This window comes from Taudactylus pleione, unplaced genomic scaffold, assembly GCF_031769625.1.
Source record: "Taudactylus pleione unplaced genomic scaffold, aTauple2 ptg000245l, whole genome shotgun sequence".
NCBI lineage: Eukaryota > Metazoa > Chordata > Amphibia > Anura > Myobatrachidae > Taudactylus > Taudactylus pleione.
This window is the reverse complement of record NW_028284647.1, coordinates 2,449,729-2,474,807: the sequence shown is the minus strand read 5'-3', so window position 1 is coordinate 2,474,807 and position 25,079 is coordinate 2,449,729. Positions and strand designations below refer to the sequence as shown.

At 47.5% G+C, this 25,079-nt stretch overlaps 2 protein-coding genes across 3 annotated transcripts in view; one reads left to right on the top strand and one right to left on the bottom strand.

Moving 5' to 3' along the window:
• Positions 1 to 23,783, top strand: part of ANKRD42 (ankyrin repeat domain 42) — a 39,347-nt gene extending 15,564 nt beyond the window's left edge. The window contains exons 10-12 of one of the 2 annotated variants that reach the window (XM_088479806.1): positions 5,481 to 5,607; positions 8,356 to 8,497; positions 23,080 to 23,783. In XM_088479806.1, coding sequence (XP_088335932.1) covers positions 5,481 to 5,607; positions 8,356 to 8,497; positions 23,080 to 23,187 — 377 coding nt within the window. In that variant the 3' untranslated portion in view covers positions 23,188 to 23,783. Of the gene's footprint in view, positions 1 to 5,480; positions 5,608 to 8,355; positions 8,498 to 23,079 lie in introns of those variants that run through there. The other variant, XM_088479807.1, reaches the window with a different exon arrangement.
• Positions 23,784 to 24,552: 769 nt separating this feature from the next.
• The window catches only part of CCDC90B (coiled-coil domain containing 90B), an 80,607-nt gene continuing 80,080 nt past the window's right edge, over positions 24,553 to 25,079 (bottom strand). The window contains exon 9 of the mRNA XM_088479804.1: positions 24,553 to 24,971. Within this exon, the coding sequence (XP_088335930.1) occupies positions 24,916 to 24,971 (56 nt within the window). The 3' untranslated portion in view covers positions 24,553 to 24,915. The remainder of the gene's footprint in view (positions 24,972 to 25,079) is intronic.

Sequence of the window (25,079 nt, the reverse complement as noted above, 5' to 3'; positions counted from 1 at the left end):
CATATAGTCACAGACACACGGCTGTACACCAGGGGAAGGGCTGATATTAGCATTAGCATATAGTCACAGACACACAGCTGTACACCAGGGGAAGGACTGATACCAGCATTAGCATATAGTCACAGACACACGGCTGTACACCAGGGGAAGGACTGATACCAGCATTAGCATATAGTCACAGACACTCAGCTGTACACCAGGGGAAGAGCTGATACCAGCATTAGCATATAATCACAGACACAGAGCTGTACACCAGGGGAAGGGCTGATAATAGCATTAACATATAGTCACAGACACTCAGCTGTACACCAGGGGAAGAGCTGATACCAGCATTAGCATATAATCACAGACACACGGCTGTACACCAGGGGAAGGGCTGATATTAGCATTAGCATATATTCACAGACACACGGCTGTACACCAGGGGAAGGGCTGATATTAGCATATATTCACAGACACACGGCTGTACACCAGGGGAAGGGCTGATACCAGCATTAGTATATAGTCACAGACACGGGGCTGATACTAGCATTAGTATATAGTCACAGACACACAGCTGTACACCAGGGGAAGGGCTGATACCAGCATTAGTATATAGTCACAGACACACGGCTGTACACCAGGGGAAGGGCTGATACCAGCATTAGCATATAGTCACAGACACACGGCTGTACACCAGGGTAAGGGCTGATAATAGCATTAACATATAGTCACAGACACTCAGCTGTACACCAGGGGAAGAGCTGATACCAGCATTAGCATATAATCACAGACACACGGCTGTACACCAGGGGAAGGGCTGATATTAGCATTAGCATATATTCACAGACACACGGCTGTACACCAGGGGAAGGGCTGATATTAGCATATATTCACAGACACACGGCTGTACACCAGGGGAAGGGCTGATATCAGCATTAGCATATAGTCACAGACACACGGCTGTACACCAGGGGAAGGGCTGATATCAGCATTAGCATATAGTCATAGACACACGGCTGTACACCAGGGGAAGGGCTGATACCAGCATTAGCATATAGTCACAGACACACGGCTGTACACCAGGGGAGGGGCTGAAACCAGCATTATCATATAGTCACAGACGCACGGCTGTACACCAGGGTAAGGGGTGATACCAGCATTAGCATATAGTCACAGACACACGGCTGTACACCAGGGGAGGGGCTGAAACCAGCATTAGCATATAGTCACAGACGCACGGCTGTACACCAGGGGAAGGGCTGATATCAGCATTAGCATATAGTCACAGACACACGGCTGTACACCAGGGGAAGGTCTGATACCAGCATTAGCATATAGTCACAGACACACGGCTGTACACCAGGGGAAGGGCTGATACCAGCATTAGCATATAGTCACAGACACTCAGCTGTACACCAGGGGAAGAGCTGATACCAGCATTAGCATATAATCACAGACACAGAGCTGTACACCAGGGGAAGGGCTGATAATAGCATTAACATATAGTCACAGACACTCAGCTGTACACCAGGGGAAGAGCTGATACCAGCATTAGCATATAATCACAGACACACGGCTGTACACCAGGGGAAGGGCTGATATTAGCATTAGCATATATTCACAGACACACGGCTGTACACCAGGGGAAGGGCTGATATTAGCATATATTCACAGACACACGGCTGTACACCAGGGGAAGGGCTGATACCAGCATTAGTATATAGTCACAGACACGGGGCTGATACTAGCATTAGTATATAGTCACAGACACACAGCTGTACACCAGGGGAAGGGCTGATACCAGCATTAGTATATAGTCACAGACACACGGCTGTACACCAGGGGAAGGGCTGATACCAGCATTAGCATATAGTCACAGACACACGGCTGTACACCAGGGTAAGGGCTGATAATAGCATTAACATATAGTCACAGACACTCAGCTGTACACCAGGGGAAGAGCTGATACCAGCATTAGCATATAATCACAGACACACGGCTGTACACCAGGGGAAGGGCTGATATTAGCATTAGCATATATTCACAGACACACGGCTGTACACCAGGGGAAGGGCTGATATTAGCATATATTCACAGACACACGGCTGTACACCAGGGGAAGGGCTGATATCAGCATTAGCATATAGTCACAGACACACGGCTGTACACCAGGGGAAGGGCTGATATCAGCATTAGCATATAGTCATAGACACACGGCTGTACACCAGGGGAAGGGCTGATACCAGCATTAGCATATAGTCACAGACACACGGCTGTACACCAGGGGAGGGGCTGAAACCAGCATTATCATATAGTCACAGACGCACGGCTGTACACCAGGGTAAGGGGTGATACCAGCATTAGCATATAGTCACAGACACACGGCTGTACACCAGGGGAGGGGCTGAAACCAGCATTAGCATATAGTCACAGACGCACGGCTGTACACCAGGGGAAGGGCTGATATCAGCATTAGCATATAGTCACAGACACACGGCTGTACACCAGGGGAAGGTCTGATACCAGCATTAGCATATAGTCACAGACACACGGCTGTACACCAGGGGAAGGGCTGATACCAGCATTAGCATATAGTCACAGACACACGGCTTTACACCAGGGGAAGGGCTGATACCAGCATTAGTATATAGTCACAGACACATGGCTTTACACCAGGGGAAGGGCTGATACCAGCATTAGCAGATAGTCACAGACACATGGCTTTACACCAGGGGAAGGGCTGATACCAGCATTAGCATATAGTCACAGACACACAGCTGTACACCGGGGGAAGGGCTGATACCAGCATTAGTATATAGTCACAGACACATGGCTTTACACCAGGGGAGGGGCTGATACCAGCATTAGCATATAGTCACAGACACACGGCTGTACACCAGGGGAAGGGCTGGTACCAGCATTAGCATATAGTCACTGACACACAGCTGTACACCAGGGGAAGGGCTGGTACCAGCATTAGCATATAGTCACTGACACACGGCTGTACACCAGGGGAAGGGCTGATACCAGCATTAGCATATAGTCACAGACACACGGCTGTACACCAGGGGAAGGGCTGATACCAGCATTAGCATATAGTCACAGACACACGGCTGTACACCAGGGGAAGGGCTGATACCAGCATTAGCATATAGTCACTGACACACAGCTGTACACCAGGGGAAGGGCTGGTACCAGCATTAGCATATAGTCACTGACACACGGCTGTACACCAGGGGAAGGGCTGATACCAGCATTAGCATATAGTCACAGACACACGGCTGTACACCAGGGGAAGGGCTGATACCAGCATTAGCATATAGTCACAGATACACGGCTGTACACCAGGGGAAGGGCTGATACCAGCATTAGCATATAGTCACACATGCGACTGCAACCAAAAATGCTTAAATGATTACAGTAGCGCCACTCTGAATTAAAAAATATAAGGTAAGCCGCAAAGGGCGTAGAAATGGATGGGGTAAGCCTTCAGCTCCGACAAGAAAAACAAATTATAAAAATATAATTTAGTATCACTTGATTGTGTAATTACTGGAAAGGCAATGTAAGCTTTGGTCTGATTATTTCTTGATTCTCCAGTGTAGCTATTGGTGTTTCTTCATATTAAATGCATGCTTTAGATCTGGGGTGTCCAACCTTTCACCTTCCCTGGGCCACATTAGAAGATGAAAACTTGGTTTGGGCCGCACATAAAATAACAGTAACGTAGTAGTAGTCCCCCCCTTGTAGTGCCCCCAGTAGTAGTAGTCCCCCCCCTTGTAGTGCCCCCATAGTAATCCACCCCCCTGGTAGTGCCCCCAGTAGTAATCCCCCCCTGGTAGTGCCACCATAGAAATCCCCCCCTGGTAGTGCCCCCATAGTAATCCCCCCCTTGGTAGTGCCCCCATAGTAATCCCCCCCCCCTTGGTAGTGCCCCCATAGTAATCCCCCCCCCCTTGGTAGTGCCCCCATAGTAATCCCCCCCCCTTGGTAGTGCCCCCATAGTAATCCCCCCCCTTGGTAGTGCCCCCATAGTAATCCCCCCCCCTTGGTAGTGCCCCCATAGTAATCCCCCCCCACCTTGGTAATGCCCCCATAGTAATCCCCCCCCCCTTGGTAATGCCCCCATAGTAATCCCCCCCCCCCTTGGTAGTGCCCCCATAGTATTCCCCCCCTTGGTAGTTCCCCCATAGTAATCCCCCCCCTTGGTAGTGCCCCCATAGTAACCCCCCCCCTTGGCAGTGCCCCCATAGTAATCCCCCCCCCTTGGCAGTGCCCCCATAGTAATCCCCCCCTTGGTAGTGCCCCCACAGTAACCCCCCCCTTGGTACTGCCCCCACAGTAACCCCCCCATTGGTAGTGCCCCCATAGTAATCCCCCCCCTTGGTAGTGCCCCCATAGTAATCCCCCCCCCTTGGTAGTGTCCCCATAGTAATCCCCCCCCTAGTAGAGAGAGACTTAATAAAAAAAACACACAAAAAAACACTTACCTGAAACTCCCGCTCCTGGTCCCGACGCTTCCACCGGCTCCTCTGGCCGCTTTGCATTATGGGAGAGACGTCGTCATGACGACGGCTCTCCCATTACCCACTGCGGGAGCCGGAAGATGGCTCCCGCAGTGGGAGCAGCGGCAGCCGCTGAGTGTCTGACAGACTCTCAGTGGCTGCTGATTACAGCAAACACAAAGCTGGCTGTGTGTTTGTGCTGTGTAGCGCTGACCGGACTCCGTCTGGTCAGCGCTACACACGCGGTGCAGTCTGTGTCACAGTGACACAGACTGCACCGGCCCGCGGCCCGCATGACGCTGCGGCCCGGGGGGCACATGGCACCCTGCCCCCCGGCCCAGCCCGCCACTGGTGATTACGCTGGCGGCACAGTGAATGAAGGAGAGCGTGTGGGCGTGGTCTGGGGGCGCCGGGACTACAGTGAGCAATCCCGGAACAGCGGGACATATCGTGAATGTCCCGCTGAATCCGGGACACTTGAGAGGTATGCGGGCCGCATTACGAGCCGACCTGGGCCGCATGCGGCCCGCGGGCCGCGGGTTGGACAAGCCTGCTTTAGATGATTCTGCAGGTCAGTCAGTCCACGCGTCCGTTTGCATGGTGCTGAGATATAATAATCATTATACAGTGAGGAAAAACTGCCTGTGTAACTGCACCATGCGAATCGTTTCCGGGGGGAACGGCCGCTAGAGTGAGAAGCAGCTGCAGAGGGACAGATAACAGAGTCTGTGCTGGGTCTCTTTAGTCTGGTAAATAGTTATTGGAGATTGGCCGATACTTCAACAACCTATAACTATGACATTATCAGCATTTTCACTGAGGTGACCAGTAATACAAGACCAGGTCAAACAACAATTATTAGCATATAGAATACTACATTTAAGGGAACATAGGTGTTGTTATCTATATGGGCAGCAGGTGACAGGTTATGCTGGGACTTGTAGTCACACAACAGCTGGAGTGGTATAACATGTCATGCCTTTTTTCTGGCAGTGAGGGCTTACAACAAGATGAGAGAACTGGAGAAACTTCTGGAGATTGCTAAAAGCAACTATAAGCATCTTGGGGGGATCCTGGAAGAAGAAAATTTGAGGAAGAGAGAACAGAAAGCATCAGAGAGGTGACATCTTAGTATATTCCTGGAATGAAGATGTTTCTTTACTATAGGCAACAAGGACACTGGAAATGTTAACACCTGTCTTTTTATTTAGAACCTGGTAGATAATTCCTGATTGTAATCTTGGCTACTGTAAACGCGCTGACCCCAGGGGGTGTATCTATAATGGGTGCAGGGTGTGCGGTGCACACGGGTGTTGGGTCATGGAGTTGCACCCAAAATAGACCTACTGGTGCCAGCGGGTCCCTGCCTCTGTAACCTGCTGTCAGCGCCATCTTTTTGGTGATATCTTCAGAAAGATGGCTTATGGCGATGACAAAGACAGTGGCACTGTGCCAAAGCCCTTGCTGTCTTCTGCGCCATCGTCCGTCTGGAAACATGGGGCCAAAGGCAGAAGGTGGTAGTGGGGCTGCTGCATGGAGGGAAGGTGGGCTTTTTTTGAAGGGTGCTATTTAGAAGAGCTGTTTTGTTGCTTCTTTTTGGTAGTTTGACACCGTACACGTACATGGACCATACTCAAAAGAATTTAAATTTAATTGAAAGGGGTTCTCAATCTAATGCTATAAATGAATGTCCTGGTACTAGTAGGCAGTAAAATGGTTGGTCTTCTTGGCCACTTTCAACCCCATGCCCAACCCCCGGGACATGGACCGATGGATAATCGTCATAACGATACTGGATTAGAACCTCTATACACTCCTTCCTATACCTTCTAATATCCTGCCTATACCTTCTAAGGATGACGCTAATTTGCTTACGCAGTTTATACAGTAAATAAAGACTCCAGACTTGGAACGTGGACACAAAGTATTATTCAAGTAAAAGTACAGTCAGTTACACGCTATTGATCCATACACAATTCGGCACAAAGGAATTATGCAGGCCCAAGTACAGTATACATACGCAGCGCTTCTGGACCAGATGTTAGGCATCAACAAGAAACCCTTCGTCAATCAGCATTCAGCACGAAGACTAAGACCCAGTGTTTGAGCACACATATTTATACCCCCCAGAAATAAACAACACAATAGAGAAGTTTGTTGCTGATGCCATTGGTTCCCAAGGGGGATGCATCTGTTACAGAGCATTTAACAGGCTGATTCAAATAGACACAACCCAGCCTCCAACAACTGGGGGTCTCTGGTTTCCTGCCTCATGCAACATCCTAACAGTTGTTCATATAATATACATTTTGTTGCTTGAAGTCTCTGCGGTCCATAAGTTCAGAATGCATGATGCGATCTCCACACCGATAATACCGGAATTCTGTTGAGAGTACGCATCAGTACAAAACCAAACACTGCTTACTTATCATATATAAAACCTTAGTTACCAAATAATCTTTATTTCACAGCATTTATACTAAATGCACAAACTTAAATCTTATACCTTAAAGCTTATGGAACCTTGTATGTGAATATGTAATGTGTGAGTATGCAGGGTTTGATGTAAAGACGCTAGTTAACTTGGAACAGATGCGTGCTTAAAGCTAATCAACAGCGTTTTCATATAGGATCTTATGCATTCGCTAATATGCGATTAGTTACCAGCGCAATTGTGTGTATTAATGTCTGTATGTATGAGAAATGGTGCACTTAAATCTCACTTAAACTAAGTGAACACCTAGCAGTGTGGAATGCTGAGCCTTATAGTTCCACACGCCCCCTTCTCTCAGCAGCCCCCACCCTTCCCAGGCTCAAAAGTAAAGTCCTTTGTTCTCCCAGACTCTTATGTGAATGCAAATTAGCCCAGCTACAAGACCCAAACCTAAGATAACACTCTTGGCTTTGAATGTATTGTATTGCAGGAAGCCTGCTAATGTAAGGTGTGTATTCGAGCAGGGCCACCTGGAGTGAGAGCAGACGTTATATTCAGGAAGCTTGTCTACACAGGCTAGTTGTCACGTGGCCATTTGCTCTGTTTAGCTAATGCAATATATCCTTTAGGGGAATTATAATAATATACACTTTATCCAGAGCACCCAAACTACGTAAAGTCATGAAATGGGCTTTTGGTGAATCGTCGTAACTTATGGCGATGGTCACAGATGCAATCGCATGATGCTAATAGTATTATCGCCACAGGTACTAAAGTGTGAGTTTATCTAAAATGGCGCTTAGGCGGCCATTCGCAAAATGGCGTCTTGCGGCCAGTCGCAAGATGGTGTCGCTGCGATTCAATTTTATACTGATCTTGTCTCAGCCAATAATCCAGCTTCGACAGTCCCAAACGGCATAAGGTAGTAATCAGGCTGCCACAACCGTATGCAAAAGCGTGCAACGCAGAATCAGTGCAGAAGCAGCGCAAAAGAGTGTAATTTAAATTAGTTTGACTTCTCACCCTCTAGATACTGTCTGGCTTGGACAATAGAGCAGGATTGGTATATACAGAGACAGTATGATCATTTATAGCCCGTGCTGCAGCCTGCCATGTGCTTCCGTGCAGACAGGGGCAGGATACAGCCGCTGTCCGTGCCGATAGTTACTGGCGTTGTGCGGAGCAATGTGGGTCTGTGAGTCAGTAATGGCATCGCCCAGCCTAGAACTGAAGTGGACTCTAATCTGCCATAAAAGGAAATAAACCTGTGATACTGCAAACAGTCTTATTCTATCATGGTCATGGCACAAGCAAAGATTTGATTGGTGGATTATATTTATCTCATTACCGTATCCTGGGTTTCATCTGCTAATTTTTGTGTTCAATCTCCTTTTAAATGATGTAATTTTTCAGAACGTTTTGTTTTGTACCCAGGAAGATGAAGGACTTGGAGGAGCAGGTGGAGTATGAACGTCTGCGCCGGGAGAAGATGGAGATTCAGCTGGATGAGTACAGAGTACAGGTGGCCCAGCTCAACAGCGCCCTGGAACAGATGAAGCCCCCGTCACGAGCCAGCGTAAGCGTCCTTGTAGGACCGAGAACTTGTTAGTGTTCATGAGGGAGATGTATCAAGCAGTAGAGAAGTGGATAAGTCATCCCTAGCAACCAATCAGCTTCTGCCTATCATTTTATAGAATGTACGTCTCCACTTGTCCAGTCTTTACGCTGCTTGATACATCTCCCCCCATGTAACTGGGAAGGACGATGAAAGTCATTGAAAAAAATAAAATTTCTTCTTCAGGGTCCATAGGGCTCCACAGGGAGACATTGGGGTGTAGGTGGGACTTGGAGGACCAGACACCAACAGCAAAGCTTTTGTCTATCCCAGGATGCTCCTGTCGTTCCCCCCTATACCCCGCCCACAGCCTGAGGGCAACTCAGTTTCGTTGGTGTCCGGCAGGAGCTGGATCACCGTTTTAACAGAGGGGCTGCTATTAAGCCAACTAAGCTTATTTTTATGATTTAGTTTTATTTTCATTCATTTTACTACATGAGTATCAGCACGAGACAGTCCTTGGGATGTCTGCACTGCTGATCCATCACCCCTCCGCGGCGCCGAGACACCAGCCATCGGCTAGGTACTCCCGGCCTGGCTCTTAGGGGGACCTAGCTAGCTAGCGAGGCTCCCCGGACCCCAGCTGCAGCCGGGACTCAAGGGGACAGGTAAGGCGGATCCCTGCTGACTGGGACCCGCGTCTATGCACAGTCTTGCCGGAGGCGCTGATGTGGACACCGGTTCGTCCGAGACTCCACTAGACCACCAGGGCATTACAAGCACTGGCGCAGGGCACAATTAAAGCCAGGGGACCTGGTGGTTAATATCAGCATAGGGGAGAAGGCGCTCTCCCTGCGGCCCCTCCCCCAGCTCAGGGCGTCATTCTGCTGCGGTCTTGCTGCTTCCCGAGCTGCTCCTCCCTCACTATCCGGCCCCTCTGAGACTCACGGCAGCCATTTTCTGCATTCAGGTCTCCAGGAACGCTGGGTCCAGTCTCCCTGTATACCTCTTCCAAGGGCCAGGTTTATACAGCACTATTTCCTACCAGCCACTGTGGTCTGTGTAGTTGATTTTAGTGCCCATTGCAGTTATATTGTATATTCTGCATTGTATGTGACTTATGCTAATGCTGCTGTCTGTTTTCTTTTTTTTTTTTGTATTACTGTCAGCTTATACCTTTCCCTTTATTCTACTATAACCCTGGCATACTAAGGTATATGAGGTTCATTGTACCTCACATCTCCCTATATTTGTGAGTGCTATCACATACTATATATCGCTGTTACGCACTGCACTGTTCAATATTACACTTACATCTGGGTTGCTCACTGCACTGTGCCAGATTGTGTGTTACATTATTCTTGCAGCTATGTCTGGCAGAGGCAAGAATGACAAGCAGCCTGCTGCTCCCCCTCTGGTGTCTTGTGTCCTGCTCAGCAGGCTTAGCTTCAGAGGACCTCATGCAGGATGGTCTTTGTGCATCTTGTTATACTGCCCCGGGCCCATCAGCCCCGGTGTCCTCTCCTCAAGGCCCAACCCTGGGTTACTTTTTCACAGGTGCTGGCAAAAATTGCGGACCATCTAACGGTCCCTGTGGTAGCTCCCCCTATGGGATGGCCACAGCAGGTACTCCCTGCAAATCCTTTGCCTCCCCCATGGGTAGACTTACTTTCTACCTCAGTGCAGAGTCTGGCGGATACCTCTACAGCCTTTCAACAAATACTGCAAAAAGAGAGACCTTACCTAGTAACCTACTAAGCGTGCTGTGTTATCTCCCCAGTCCACCCTGCTATCAGATTGTGATTTATCATCTGGGGAGGCAGAAGATGCAGACCTCTCACTCTAATTCCTCCTCGGGAGATGAGGAGCCCCCTTCTAAATTAAATATATCTGCACTTGTGTGAGCTGTAAAATCTATTCTTCAAATAGAAGAGACAGAACCTGCTCCTAAGGCAAAACAGCCATCTTTAAACGACAAAGGTAGTTTTACCAGAGTTTCCACACTCTGATCAGCTATCTGATCATATGAGTGAGGCATGGAATATACCCAGTAAAAGATTTCAGCTGCCTAAACGTTTGTTCCTTTTACCCTCTTCCCACTACTAATTACACTAAATGGGAATTTCCCCCAGCATAGATTCCCATGTGACACGTCTGGTCAAGAATGCTACCTTACCTATCCATACTCCAACCTCCTTGATGGAGACTAAGATAGAAGCTTGTCTAAAATGTATATACTCTCTTACAGGAGCTATTACTCTTCCTGCTAGGGCTATGGCCTGGGTGGCAAAAACCATTGAGAGTTGGGCAGAGGCCCTAGTAGAGACATTTCCCTCTGATGCCTCGACGGAACATCTGTCCTACATGTCTCACATTAGAGATGCAGCCTCCTATTTGGGTGAAGCAGCTATGGATACGGCTCTCCTAGCCTCCAAGGCATCTGCCACTTCTGTAGTAGCCCGCCGGCTCTCCTAGCCTCCAAGGCATCTGCCAATTTTGTAGTAGCCCGCCGGCTCTCCTAGTCTCCAAGGCATCTGCCACTTCTGTAGTAGCCCGCTGAATTGTTTGACTCTTCTCATGGAAGGCAGATTCAGACTCTAAAAAGGCTTTGGAGTCTTTGCCTTATTCTGGGGACATCCTGTTTGACCCAAAATTGGACAAAATTGTGACTACCATGGCAGCTTCCAAGACGACGTTCCTACCCTCTGCATATAATGCGAAGCCTCAGATGTCATCCTTTCGTCCTCAAGGAAAAGCTAAAGGTCAGTCTTTTCCAAGGCATCAGGCTTCAACTAAGGCCTCCAAGCCTAGAACCAAACAGACCTGGGATACTAGACATCCACCTACCAAATCTGATGACAAGCCTTCAGTCTGACTAGGTGGGCCTCTGCCTGGTGGCTCCCAGGATGGGAGGCCGATTTCTTCAATTCGCCCAGTCTGCACAGGACCGCCATCGGACCCAAGCAAGGCCCTGCTGCTCCAAAAGGCCATTCAATCCTTACTGCTCTCAGGAGTAATAATTCCGGTTTCCTCCTCACAGCGAGGGAAGGGCTATTATTCTACCCTTTTCTTAGTTCAGAAGCCCAAGGGGTCTCATCGGCCTATCCTCAACCTCAAGTCGCTGAACAAGTTTATCAGGGTGCCCAGGTTTCGTATGGAAACCCTCCGCTCAATTTCACTCCAGACCCCACAATACCTGATCCTCTCCAGGTAGAACGGGCTTCCCCATCTCCTGAGATCCCAGACGATGGGCCTCTCCCCGGAGGTTCGCCTGCCCTAGCCTGGGACAGGCATCCCACTTAGACAAGGGACGCCCCTTTTGGATCCCGGACTGGACACTCCTCACCATGGACGCAAGCCTCCGAGGGTGGGGCGCAGTGACCAGCCAGCACTCCTTCTAAGGCCGCTGGACGCCAGCCGAGGCGGTCTTGCCAATCAACGTCCTGGAACTCCGAGCCATCTACAGTGCTCCAACGCTGGCTCAGGATATTGTTCAGGGCAGGCCAGTACAAGTACAGTTCGACAGCACCATTGCAGTGGCCCACCTCAATCACCAAGGAGGCACTCAAAGTCGGACAGCAATGGCAGAAGTGTCCCGCATTCTCACATGGGCCGAACGCCATCTCCTAGCCATCTCCGAAAGGTTCATCCCAGGAATTCTCAATTGGGAAGTGGATTTCCTCAGCCGTCAAGATGTGCATGCAAGTGAGTGGTCTCTACATCCAGAAGTCTTTCAGCTCCTGGTGGACAAAAGGGGTCTACCGGATGTGGACCTCATGGCCTCAAGACACAACCACAAACTTCCAGTGCATGGACTAAGGGCAGGGGATCCCAACGTGGCCTTCGTGGATGCATTATCTGTGAGGTGGACCTTCCATTTGGTGTACTTTTCGCTCCAGTCTCCCTAATTCCTCGGGTTCTTTGGAAGTTCAAGCAAGAAGGGGGCATAGTCCTGTTGGTAGGATTGGCCCAGACGCCATTGGTACTCCGATCTTCAAAGTCTCTCCATAGATGTTCCTCTTCAACTTCCTCTTCGCCCAGACCTAGTGTCTCAGGACAGTGGCGTCCCTCCCCGCGGTGTCACCCAGTGCGGGGAGGGATGCTGTGCCCGCGGCAAAGCCGTGCACTGCCGAAAGGGGGCGTGGTCACACGGGAAGGGGGCGTGGTCACACAGGAAGGGGTGTGGCCTCGCGGCCGAACCCCCGTGCTCCCACTCCCGCCACTGTGCTCGTGCTGATTATCACTGGGAGGCAGGGGGGTTGCGAGAGGTGCGGATTATAAAGTGCCGGCCGGCTCCCTCACTGTGTCAGGAGCTGAGTGCTGCACTTATTTTACAATGCAGCACCTGTCTCCTGTCACTGAGGGGGAGTCTGCACCTTGGTGTCACCCCTCGGCGGGTGACACCCGGGTGTGGCCCGCACCCCCATTGTGACACCACTGTCTCAGGGTCCCTGTCTACATCCGGACCTGGCCCGTCTGTCTTTAACGGCTTGGCTCTTGAGACATCCCTCCTAAGGGCGAAGGGGTTTTCTAGCTCTGTGGTCCAGACCATGCTCAGAGCACGTAAACTGACCTCTGCTAGGATTTATTGCCGGGTATGGCATAAATATTTCCAGTGGTGTGCCCCTAGAAACTATGACCCTCAAGTTTTTAAGGTTTCTAGAATACTTGCCTTTCTTCAGGCTGTATTGGATCTTGGGCTCCGCCTAGCATCTCTGAAAGTGCACGTCTCTGCTCTGTCTATCTGACTCCAGCGCAGAATTGCTCCTCTACCGGATGTTCACACCTTCCTACAGGGTGTTATACATATAAAACCTCCCTTTGTCCCTCCTGTGGCTCAATGGAATTTGTCAGTGGTTCTCCACGCACTTCAGGAACCTCCATTCAAACCTTTGGAATTAGTGGATGTCAAGTGGCTCACTACGAAGACTGTTTATTCTGGCTATGGCGTCTGCCCGTAGGGTATCAGATTTAGGGGCGCTTTCATGTTGCTCCCCCTTTTTAATCTTTCATCATGACAGGGCTGTTCTTAGAACGCGCCCGGGCTTCCCTCCCAAGGTGGTTTCTCATTTCCACTGTAATGAGGATATTGTGGTTTCCGGCCTTTCAATCACCAGACCTCTCGGCAGGTGAGCCTTCTTTGGATGTGGTCCGTGCTCTGAAGATCTACATGGACCGTACTAGTTCCATCAGGAAATCGGACTCCCTCTTCATCTTATGTGGATTCCATAAGAAGGGATGGCCAGCTAATAAACAGACTCTGACGAAATGGATTTGCATGACTATCTCACAGTAACTGCTCATTCTACACTCTCTGTGGGGACCTCGTGGGCAGCCCGACGTGGCACCTCAGCTGAACAGCTATGCCACGCTGCTACATGGTCTTCTGTCCACACCTTTCTTAGGTTTTATGCCTTTGATACATTTGCCTCTCAGATGCTTCCTTCGGGCGCAGGGTTTTCCTCTCAGCTCAGGAGTGTCCCCGCCCTTGAATAACTGCTTTGGGACATCCCCATTGTCTCCGCTGTGGAGCCCTATGGACCCTGAAGAAGAAAAGGAGAGTTATGGTAAAACTTACCCTTGTTAACTCTCTTTCTTCGAAGTCTATAGGGTCCACAGGGCACCCACCCTGACGCACCTGGCTTCTATGGGTTTCTTCTCTTGGTCACTGGTTTCCTTCTCTAGTGTGTGAGAGTGTGATTCTTCAGTGTACCTGTCTTCCTTATCTCCTGTCCCGCTCCTGCCTTTGGCTTGTTAACAAAACGGAGTTGCCCTCAGGCTGTCGGCGGGGTATAGGGGGAAGGACCAGAGCATCCTGGGATAGAAATTAGCTTTGCTGTTGGTGTCCGGTCCTTCAAGTACCACCTACACCCCCATTGTCTCCGCTGTGGCCTCTATGGACTTCGAAGAAAGAGTTAACAAAGGTAAGTTTTACCATAACGCTCCTTTTTTTGTACTATTTATATTCTGTCAAAAATATATTTTTCCCTTTGCCATTTGGTAGCTGATCTGATTTATGTGGGTGTCTTGAATGTAGCACAAAAGGCATTATACAGATTGTAATATTAGCGGTAACTATGCAGGTAATCTTAGACAGTAATTCTGGTCACACTCACTGCTATATATCCGCCAGAAATAATGATTCATCCTCTGTGGCCCAGGGCCGTAAGTAAGGGTGTGTGAACGGTGCCGTTGCACAGGGAGCTGGGGGTGGCACCATCGCTGTCCCCTGTGGCCCCTGCAGGCGGCACCATCGCTGTCCCCTGTGGCCCCTGCAGTGGCACCATCGCTGTCCCCTGTAGCCCCTGCAGCGGCACCATCGCTGTCCCCTGTGGCCCCTGCAGGCGACACCATCACTGTCCCCTGTAGCCCCTGCCACCATCGCTCCATCGGAATCTGTATGTTATACCGCCGGACCTAAGCCCGGCGGATGAAATACTGACGCCGGAAGGCCGACAAATGGATATCCCAACAGGGTAAGTATTATCCCAATATCTACCCCTCTGCCCCCCCTTACCCTCCCTTTGGGGTGCCTAACCCTAACCTCCCCCCATGGGTGCATGAAGCTAACCCCACCTTCCCCTAGCCTAACCCTCCAGGCGGTGTGCCTAACCCTATATTCCCCCGGGAGTCCCTAAACCTAATCGCCCGCCTGCGGCTAACAGCTCCCGATGCCCAGGTTACCTACGTTCGGTATGCCGTGCGTCGGGTTTTCGGCATGGGGCTAATGATGGGCGTCGATATTTAGATGCCTATCATTAGTCCCATGGCAGGCTTTCACTGTCGGGAAGCTGGCGGTTGGTATTTCGACCGCCGCCTTCCTGACTACATCCTGAGCCGTCGCCCCCTACATCATGCAATTGTGTTTGCTGCTGGCTGCACGTCGATGTGTGGCCGGCATTAGATAGTGTGTGTGGGGATAAGAGAGGAGGAAAGTCCACGGTTTACAGTCTGTGGATCTTGTACCAAAAGTTCTGAGCATTTTATATTGATATTTCTCTGTAACCCACTGTCAGGAGTATGATCCCTCTCCTTCATTTCATGTGTAAGTCACTGTACGAGCTGCGTACCTGGGTCCGTTATAAGCTACGTGCCGCATAACGGGGAATCACGAGAATACAAAAGGCTGCTCGTTCATTTCAGCTTCAATAGATTCAGCTGTCACGGGAAATCTTTTGTCCGACTCCCCCGCCGCCGGAACCGGGAGGTCAGGCTCAGCAGTGTTTTGTTCCATAAAATAAAGAACGTTCTCTCTGAAAGGCCACAGGCAACAAGGAAAAGTACTAATGTCAGTGATAGCTACAAATGCTTAGACTAAGACAGTACGATGGTAACATACTGCGTCATGATTATCGTACATCACAAATACATTAATACTGAGGTGATAATCAGCCAGTGTAATATGACCTCCAAAATAGCGTTTACACCAGTGACGGGTAACCTGATACACCCCAGGGTCCCGCATGGTGGCCCTCTGACCTTCAGCAGGGCTGCACATTACCCTCATTCTCAGTAATAAGATAAATACATTTACTAAATGAAAGAGTTATTTGTGATAACATATCAGCAGGTATTTTAATGTGAGATAACCAAGTGTTACAGACAATAACTAACAAATGCGCACCTTCATGTTAAGGAACACTAGGGGAGATGTATTATAGCAGCACGTATCATGCCGTTATAACGCTTCCTGGAAGCACTAACAATGAGTTGTACGAATATCTCATCGGCCGAAGCAGGGGAGTGATGTGCTGGGTCTCACTCCCGGGCGGCTCCACAGAGCATGCGCGGGATCTCGCAAGTATCCCAAGATGCCGCGTGCAGCCCTGGAGCCAGCAGCCGCCACAGTAGGGACAGCGCTGTGGGGATAGGGTATTGCCAAGCTGCAGCTGTCGATATCGATAGCTGCAGCGGGCGGAACGGTCAGGCGAACTGACTGTTCATACATTGACCTGTTTACACTAGTAGACATCTTCAACATGCTGTGTGGATGGAGAAAGAACAAAAGCCACCACATGGTGCCACCCAAACATAAGACCCCCACAAGGCCTAGACCTTTATGTCAGCGTGAAAGAAAAAATAATGGCGAAAAGTTGGCTCAAAGATAACAGATTGTAACAGACCTGAATACAGTTGTCTGGATATCTCCAGGCATTCACTCTCCCATAGCAGAACGCCTCACCTGCTACTATAAGTCCTGAGGTAAATGAGGCATCCGGTCGCCAGCGGTACCTGTTCCAGCTGTACGTGAAAAGAGACGGAAAGTCGGCTATACCAATCTCCTCACAATCTACTTTCTCTGGTATCTACACTGGATGTCCCTCCTGTTGCAATTGTGGATCGGCCAGAGGCCCCTCTATTCCAAATGTCCCCCGTGAAGACGATGGAGAATCAATTAACGCCAAGCGAGCGCCATATTAACTGCTACCAAGGTGACCGTGGCTGCACCCCCCTCTCCCCACTTACCATAAGCTGACATTCCTACTTTTACACATTCTCAGCTGAAAAAAAAACCAAACGCCCTTGTTGGAGGCCTCTCTAGTTCTTAAAGGTGACCAAATATCTGGCCATTTTTGTTTACCTCATGAGTGTGAACAGAAGCGGTTTATGTTGTAAAGCTGATCATTCTATGTGGGGTACAAGTTACATACATACAGGGGCAAAGTTATGAAGGAAACCATTTTATAATGGCGTAATGCGTTGCTGTGGTTACAATGTCCTGGCGTTAAGGGCTGTAGGAGTTGGCATGACGATGAGCAATCATGTGGTGTCAGCTCCTCAGTGACGCAGCCTCCCTGCGTGGGCCGTAGTCGGGTGGCACCAGGCAGTCAGTGGAGCCAGCACTTCTGAGATGAGGCTGTACCTCCGTAGAGGCCCTCGGACAGATCACTTTAGATCTAGTAACTGTATTTATGTCTGGGGGTAAATTTACTAATGTTCAAGTTTTTTGCCCATTTTAAGGGCGTTTTGTAAATCTCCAAATTTGCTAAAGGCCAAACCATACATACAATAGCAGGCTTTGAAACAACACTGTATTGATATCATTATGATTGAGGCTCTATTCATTTATTATATTATATCTTGACCTTAATAAACACTGGCCTGGAATCTTCTTTCCTTGTCCGGGCGTATTCCTATCGGAGAGGAAGTAATAAAACACTGATGTGTGAAACATAGCGCCAGCAAGGATCACCCGATGCGAAATTAGTTAATCTCAACTTATACCGGCTAAATAACAGCCAATCAGGAGCAGTCTATGAGTATACGTAAACGCTAACATCATAAGGTGGATATTTGCTGTACAAGATTTAATAAACTTTAACATCATGAAGGATGGAGTTTCATGGAGATAGCTACAAGTGAAATAAGTCTCACATATTGTATGTTACCTAATGACTAGGAAATGTGAAGGGTACAGACATCTCATACTGTCAGTCAGACATAGGATATATCCAATAAGCACACTCCGATATATACGCTGCTAAATTATTTTAGTTTGTTGAGACGACGACTTCTTCCTCTGCCCACAGGAGTCCCAGCAGCATAGAGACATCCTGTCCTCCTATAACACACACAGGGTGCCCAATTATCTGCGTCATGTGACCGCACCCTATACTTATACTGTACAGGTTTCCCGCCCTCTTTATCTCGTGTGCTGTCTTTTCATTATAAATGACAGAGGTAAAAGATTTATTGTTAGACAAATATGTTGATGGCTGTCGGTGCGATTTGTATTATTCAATTGTAATCTGCTGTAGGATTAGCGCGAAAATGAGATTTATCTAATCTACCTAATGGCACCTGTACACAGGCCATATATAGTAAGCAAATATAATAGATTATATATATATGCATACATACACCCAAGTGCCAAGTCATGGCATTGATTTCTAATATCGTGTAGGACCCCCTCTAGTCCGGCGAAGTGCAGCAACTCAGCATCGATTCCGCAAGTGGACGGAAGACCTCTGGGGAGATGATGACCCATTCCATCTGTATAGCTTCCCACAGCTCCCTGATATTTGTAGGTGCAGGATCTTGGAGGCCCTCAGCGGGTGACATCCGGATGCAGCCCGCACCCCCCTAGTGACGCCACTGAGGAAAATGGATCTCTCCACCACGTCACAAATACTTGATTGGGTTTATGTTGGGCGAACGTGGTGGCCATACCCTCCAGAATGCTGCTCCAACCAATTCTGGACAAATTGGGACCTATGACCAGGGTCATTATACTGCTGGAATATTCCATAGTTTTGGGGGTACATGAAGGGCTGCAAATGGTCATCAAACAATGCAACACAGAGGTTACTAGTCAATGACGTGTTCAAGCGGCCCCAACCCATGCCATGCGAAGACACCCACACACCATTATGGAACCACCATCAGCCTGCACGGTGCCTTATTGACAACTATAGTTCATGGTGTTTGCCACCCTGGAACCCTACCATCAGTTCGCAACAACTGGAATCGTGACTCATCGGACCAAGCCACATGTTGCCACTCCAGAGTCCAATTAGCGATGTCACAAGCCCAGGTGAGGCGTTGAGTCTGGTGTCACATTATTAACAGGGGCACTCTGGTGGGTCTTCTGCTCTCATATCCCATGGAAGCTAAAGAACGCTGCACTCACCTGCTGGATATGCGTCTGGTACCTCCTGCTTGTCTGTTTCCACGGACAATACTGGTCAAACGCTGCTGGTCACGATCATTAAGTACCGGTGATCGGCCACTGCATTGTCCACGGTGGGTGGTAATGCCTTCCATGAAGTATTCCCAGAAACTGTTCAAACTGACTCATGAGATGTCAGATTACAACTGATGCAGGTCTGGGCATTTCCAAGACGACAGAGTACTTTACATACCATTATCCAATGACTTTTCGCATTATATATATATATATATCTATCTATATACACACAAAAGGAGACGCAGGTAAATGATCATGGGTAAGGGCAGAGAGAGCCGGCTGCTGTGTTGCTGAACATGGAGAGAGAGGAGCAGACAGCTATGTTAATAAGGGGGAGACGTATCAAACCTTTTAAAGTGGTCAGGTGGAGAAGTTCCACATAGCAACCAATCAGCTTCTATCTATCATTTTATAGAATGTACTTGATAAATGATAGCTACAGTAGAAGCTGATTCGTTGCTATGGGCAACTTCATTTGCCCTCCTTAGAAGGTATGATACATCTCCCATCTACTGGGGAAAGTCACCAGAGAGAGTTTACACGGTGAATGGAGATATATTGGTACCAGCCTATGCCACAATCTCTGACCCACCAGTCACTTCGCCTTATTAATGCTTCATACGCCGTATGCTGATCGGTTGCTGTGGCTCAGTGAAAATGATCCTCCTGAATGGAATGTTAGTAAAGGACGTCTCATAGTTACAGCTGTGGGACAGACGTTGAGAGAAATATGGCAGCACTCAGCAGCACTTTACCTCTCTTCCCCTGGTGTAAATTGCAGCCTCTGTGCTTTGTAGTTCGCTAACACAGTAAATTTATGTTTCTGTAAATTGGAGCATTAGTAGATTTTTATAATTGTGACTGAATGTAAGAATCTCAGTTCAGCCAGGACAGGTGAGGGTGAGAGTGGTTGGTTAGGGAGCAGCACGTGGTGAGTCACCTTGATAAATCATATTTAATTGTAGGGTGGAGAATTTGTGTGCTCAGATACAACCGAATGTCACACACTCAGCAATCACTGGATAGAAGCCTAATTGCTTGCCGACACAGATTTCCCAGATTGCCGACACAGATCTAAGGTGACTCATGGCTAAATCCACTGAGCTGGGAGATGAGCGATTGAGTCAATGTGCTGTGAAATGTGCACAGCTTTTATACTACTGCCTCTCAATAATATGGGATCATTCACTCTGTGCTAGGCAATATAAGGTTATTAGAAGTCACAATGAGTACATATTAATCCGCCAGTCCCCGGGGTGACGTTGTTATTCTATTTCACGCTCAAAATGCATTAATAGTGGATTTTGGAAAAGAGAACAAACGTTGTATACCGCATTGACGGCACCAACACCATATGGCACCGGGTGTGACTTACTATATTGTTCTGTACACCGGGTATGGCCCAAATACTAGTCAGCACCAAATATGCCTCAGATTATTCTTCTTGTCAGATGTGTCTCTGCTTAGTGCACTAATCACCAGAACGGGCTCCGCTTTATATCCTGATCACTATTCTAATGGGCTCCGCTTTATATCCTGATCGCTATTCTAATGGGCTCCGCTTTATATCCTGACCGCTATTCTAATGGGCTCCGCTTTATATCCTGACCCCTATTCTAATGGGCTCCGCTTTATATCCTGATCGCTATTCTAATGGGCTCCGCTTTATATCCTGACCCCTATTCTAATGGGCTCTGCTTTATATCCTGATCGCTATTCTAATGGGCTCCGCTTTATATCCTGATCGCTATTCTAATGGGCTCCGCTTTATATCCTGATCACTATTCTAATGGACTCAGCTTTATATCCTGATCACTATTCTAATGGGCTCAGCTTTATATCCTGACCCCTATTCTAATGGGCTCCGCTTTATATCCTGATCGCTATTCTAATGGGCTCCGCTTTATATCCTGACCCCTATTCTAATGGGCTCCGCTTTATATCCTGACCCCTATTCTAATGGGCTCCGCTTTATATCCTGATCGCTATTCTAATGGGCTCAGCTTTATATCCTGACCCCTATTCTAATGGGCTCCGCTTTATATCCTAATCACTATTCTAATGGGCTCCGCTTTATCTCCTAATCACTATTCTAATGGGCTCCGCTTTATATCCTGACCTCTATTCTAATGGACTCCGCTTTATATCCTGACCTCTATTCTAATGGGCTCTGCTTTATATCCTGACCACTATTCTAATGGGCTCTGCTTTATATCCTGACCGCTATTCTAATGGGCTCTGCTTTATATCCTGATCACTATTCTAATGGGCTCCGCTTTATATCTTGACCTCTATTCTAATGGGCTCTGTTTTATATCCTGACCACTATTCTAATGGGCTCTGCTTTATATCCTGACCGCTATTCTACTCTCTGTTTGCACATCGGCTGTAAATAACTGGGTCTGACCTATACACTGGTTACCAGAACTGTCTGTACACTACGCTGTCCTTTGCATCGCTGCTTTTTGGGAGGTCTGTATTATATACTAGCCACTATCAACAGTTCTGTTCTTATACTCTGGTCACCAGAATGGGCTCAGTTTACGAATGGTCAGATGCTCACTTATTTGTCCACTGGGCATATGGGAGCTGCACTGTATAAATACAGGCAAAGAGCCCCCCCCCCCTCCCCCTGCTTAGTTATAAAATCATATAGAACCATTTAAATAAAACACGCCCAACTTTTGGAGTTGCTTCCTCGATTTTGGTCAAATTTTTCAAATTGAAAAAGTTGGGCCACTATCAAGATTATAGAGCCTAGAACAACCATTACCAAGCTGTCCAGGAACGGGTCTGCTTTCTGCGGGGGGATAGAACAGGAAATATGTAAGATCAAGCTCAAAAAACATTAGCTGGTCACTACCATGAGACATTATCAGAACTTTGAGTATGTGGCTAATGTTGTGCCGTGATCCATCTTATCCTCTTTTCTTTTATATCCCCAATGATTCAGCCACGCATGTTACTAAAGGTTATAAACGCCACATGATGATCTTGTTGGCAGTTACTTTGGCTCATACATATTAGACAAGTTGGACACCAATTCCTCAATCCACTAAACATTAACATAGATATCTCAAAATCACATAAGTTATTGAGGGCAGAGTTCTTCTACCATCATCTGCTTATTTTTAAAGAGGGATACATTATATCTTAGAAACCCTCACATTTCATAGTCTTGGTTGGTTTGAACCCTGGTGCACACTTTTTGTCTTATTGAGGCCTATAAATCAGTCATCAGAAGAATTTGTGCATTGTACAATGGGCATCAAGATGCTTTCTGTATGGTATGTCAGTCATTAGAGTGTTCTCTGTATTGTACATTGCTCACCAAAATGCTCTCTGTATGCCATGTCTGCCACTAGTGTGTTCTCTGTATTATATATTGGTCGCCAGAGAGCTCTTTGTATGGTACGTCAGTCACTAGAGTGTTCTCTGTATTGTATCTTGATCACCAAAATGTGCTATGTATAGCATGCTGGCCACTAGAGTGTTTTCTGTTTGGTATTTTGCTCTCTGTATGGTATGTTGGTCACCAAGACGCTATCTGTGTGGTATATTGGTCACTAGAGAGTTTTCTGTATAGTATCTTGGTTACCAGAATGCTCGCTGTAGAGTATATGTTGGTGACCATAATGCTCTCTGTATCGCATGTCAGTCACTACAGTCTTTACTGGGTTATATGTCAGTCATGTATAAACTTCTTTGTGGATCAGACTTATATTGGGTCAGGTACAGAGCACAAACGGAGGGAAATTTATTATAGGGCAGCGTCTACACATCACGGACTCTTCCCTCTGACATACTGTATATTGCACTTGGAAATTATATAATCCCAGGGACAAAAATACAAACTTAACTGGACTAAAATTAAACCTCTGTTCTATTATTGAGTTTTAAAATGTTTTCTCGCTAGGGGGAAAAGCTGTCTGAGGCATATAAGGAAAAGAAGAGGCCGAAGAAGAAGAGCGCCCAGCAGCAGAGCCCTGGAGGTGTATTTGTGAGAAGAGTCAGCGGGAAGTAACATGGAGGCTGGCAAGACACGCAGGGGATTATGGGTAGAGAGCGACAGGTGACCTGAAACTGGGCTACAGCAATAATGTTATTTATATCCAATATATCATCAATAAATCTACGACAGATTTTGACATTAGACAAAGATTATGAATTTTTGGGGCCCTTAAATCAGAGATGGATATTCTGTGGCTCTCAGTCCGCTCATTCAAAAGGATAAATCCTTTTTCTTTAAAACAGACATAATAGTGTACGTCAGAAACCAGATGTTGCTCACCACATGGTTCCATATTTCTGTGAAATATGCCCTGCTAGCTGCAATTAATGTTCTATGAGACAGATGAAGATGAAGCCATCATATTTACCATAATGATAACAATAGCGTTTTTCCCTTGGTCTACTTAGTGGTGATCAGGTTTCCATAAGGCTACCTGGTCCCTATTTAAAGCCTGATGCCTCCAGGCTCAAACAAATTCTAAGCAGCAGCCAATAGCCACAGTGTACAGCAGCGAGAGAGTTAGCGCCAAGCCACGTCACATCCACATAACCCAAATCATCATAGTCACCGGAGGGGTAAGAGAGTTACTTGTAGTGCAGCGGATATAAATACAGGGATCGGTGCCCTGCTGTTCCCATTTACCACAGCAAAGCCGATTGGTGCTGTTTTTGGGGAGCAAGTTTAGGCAAATTCCACTACATCATCTCCCATGTCCTGATAATTCAGCACGGACAGTATTAATATCTTCAGAATTAAATTTTGTACTCCCGATTTCTTAACATTGCACGGCACCTTTATTCAGCCACCCCCCCCCCCTCCTCCCCATCCTTTAAGGAGTAAATTGTGGGTGCTGCTTACTTAATGCAGTACAATGTCACCTTCAGAAGAGACATATTATATTGTTTTTGTTACATATTTCTGGACCAGGTCTCCATATTATGTAAAAAGTAAGAGACAAGAATCGAGAACAACTGCCAAAATATAAATCTATTCTATTTAGCAGCACAAAACTTGTTTATATTCAAAATCCTTTTTTAATAGACGATGGATTATATAAAATGTATCGTCTAAGACACAGGTCCTCAAACTCGGTCCTCAGGACCCCAAACAGTGCATGTTTTCCAGGTCTCCTCACAGAATCGCAAGTGAAATAATGAGCTCCACTTGTGGATCTTTTAAAATGTGTCAGTGAGTAATGAATACACCTGTGCCCCTGCTGGGTGACCTGGAAAACGTGACCTGCGTGGGGTCCTGAGGACAGCGTTTGAGAACCACTGGTCTAAGACAAATATTTAAGAACATTTCTGGGTCCCTCCACCCCCATAGAATTTTACTTTAGTCTTTCCGACCATTTGATGTAGGACACAAGACACGGTATAGATGGCTGACACGGCAGCAGTTCTCAGTATATTTAATAGAACAGTATAAAACAGCGAATTTATTTAACTTACACAACTTATATAAAAGGCACTTCAATGTATGTGTCGCGCAGCACTGTTACCAGACATTCCGTCAGCTCATTCCCTAAGCTCGGAACAATGTCACTGTGACAAATGAGGAAACCGCATGGAGTGGTAATAATGAGAAGCATAAACAGCCCGAAACCAGAGCGCACTGTGCCACAGTCCCGCCAGCTGGGAGATAATGATGCGTGGCTCAGTCCTGTCCGCACCACGCAGAGGACAACTGCGACACCATCAGCTGCCATTCAAATAATAGGATAGAAAAGGGCCTCATGTTCTACTTCCAGAGCCGATAAAACCCCAAAGCTATCGCAAGGCAGGTGAATACAGATGCTGTAAGACAGGAAAAAGCATAAGGTACAAAACTTTACTTGAGTATCAACTGAAATAAAACAAAAATTTTAATCCACACATTGCCTGAATGAGAACACGGGCCTGGTC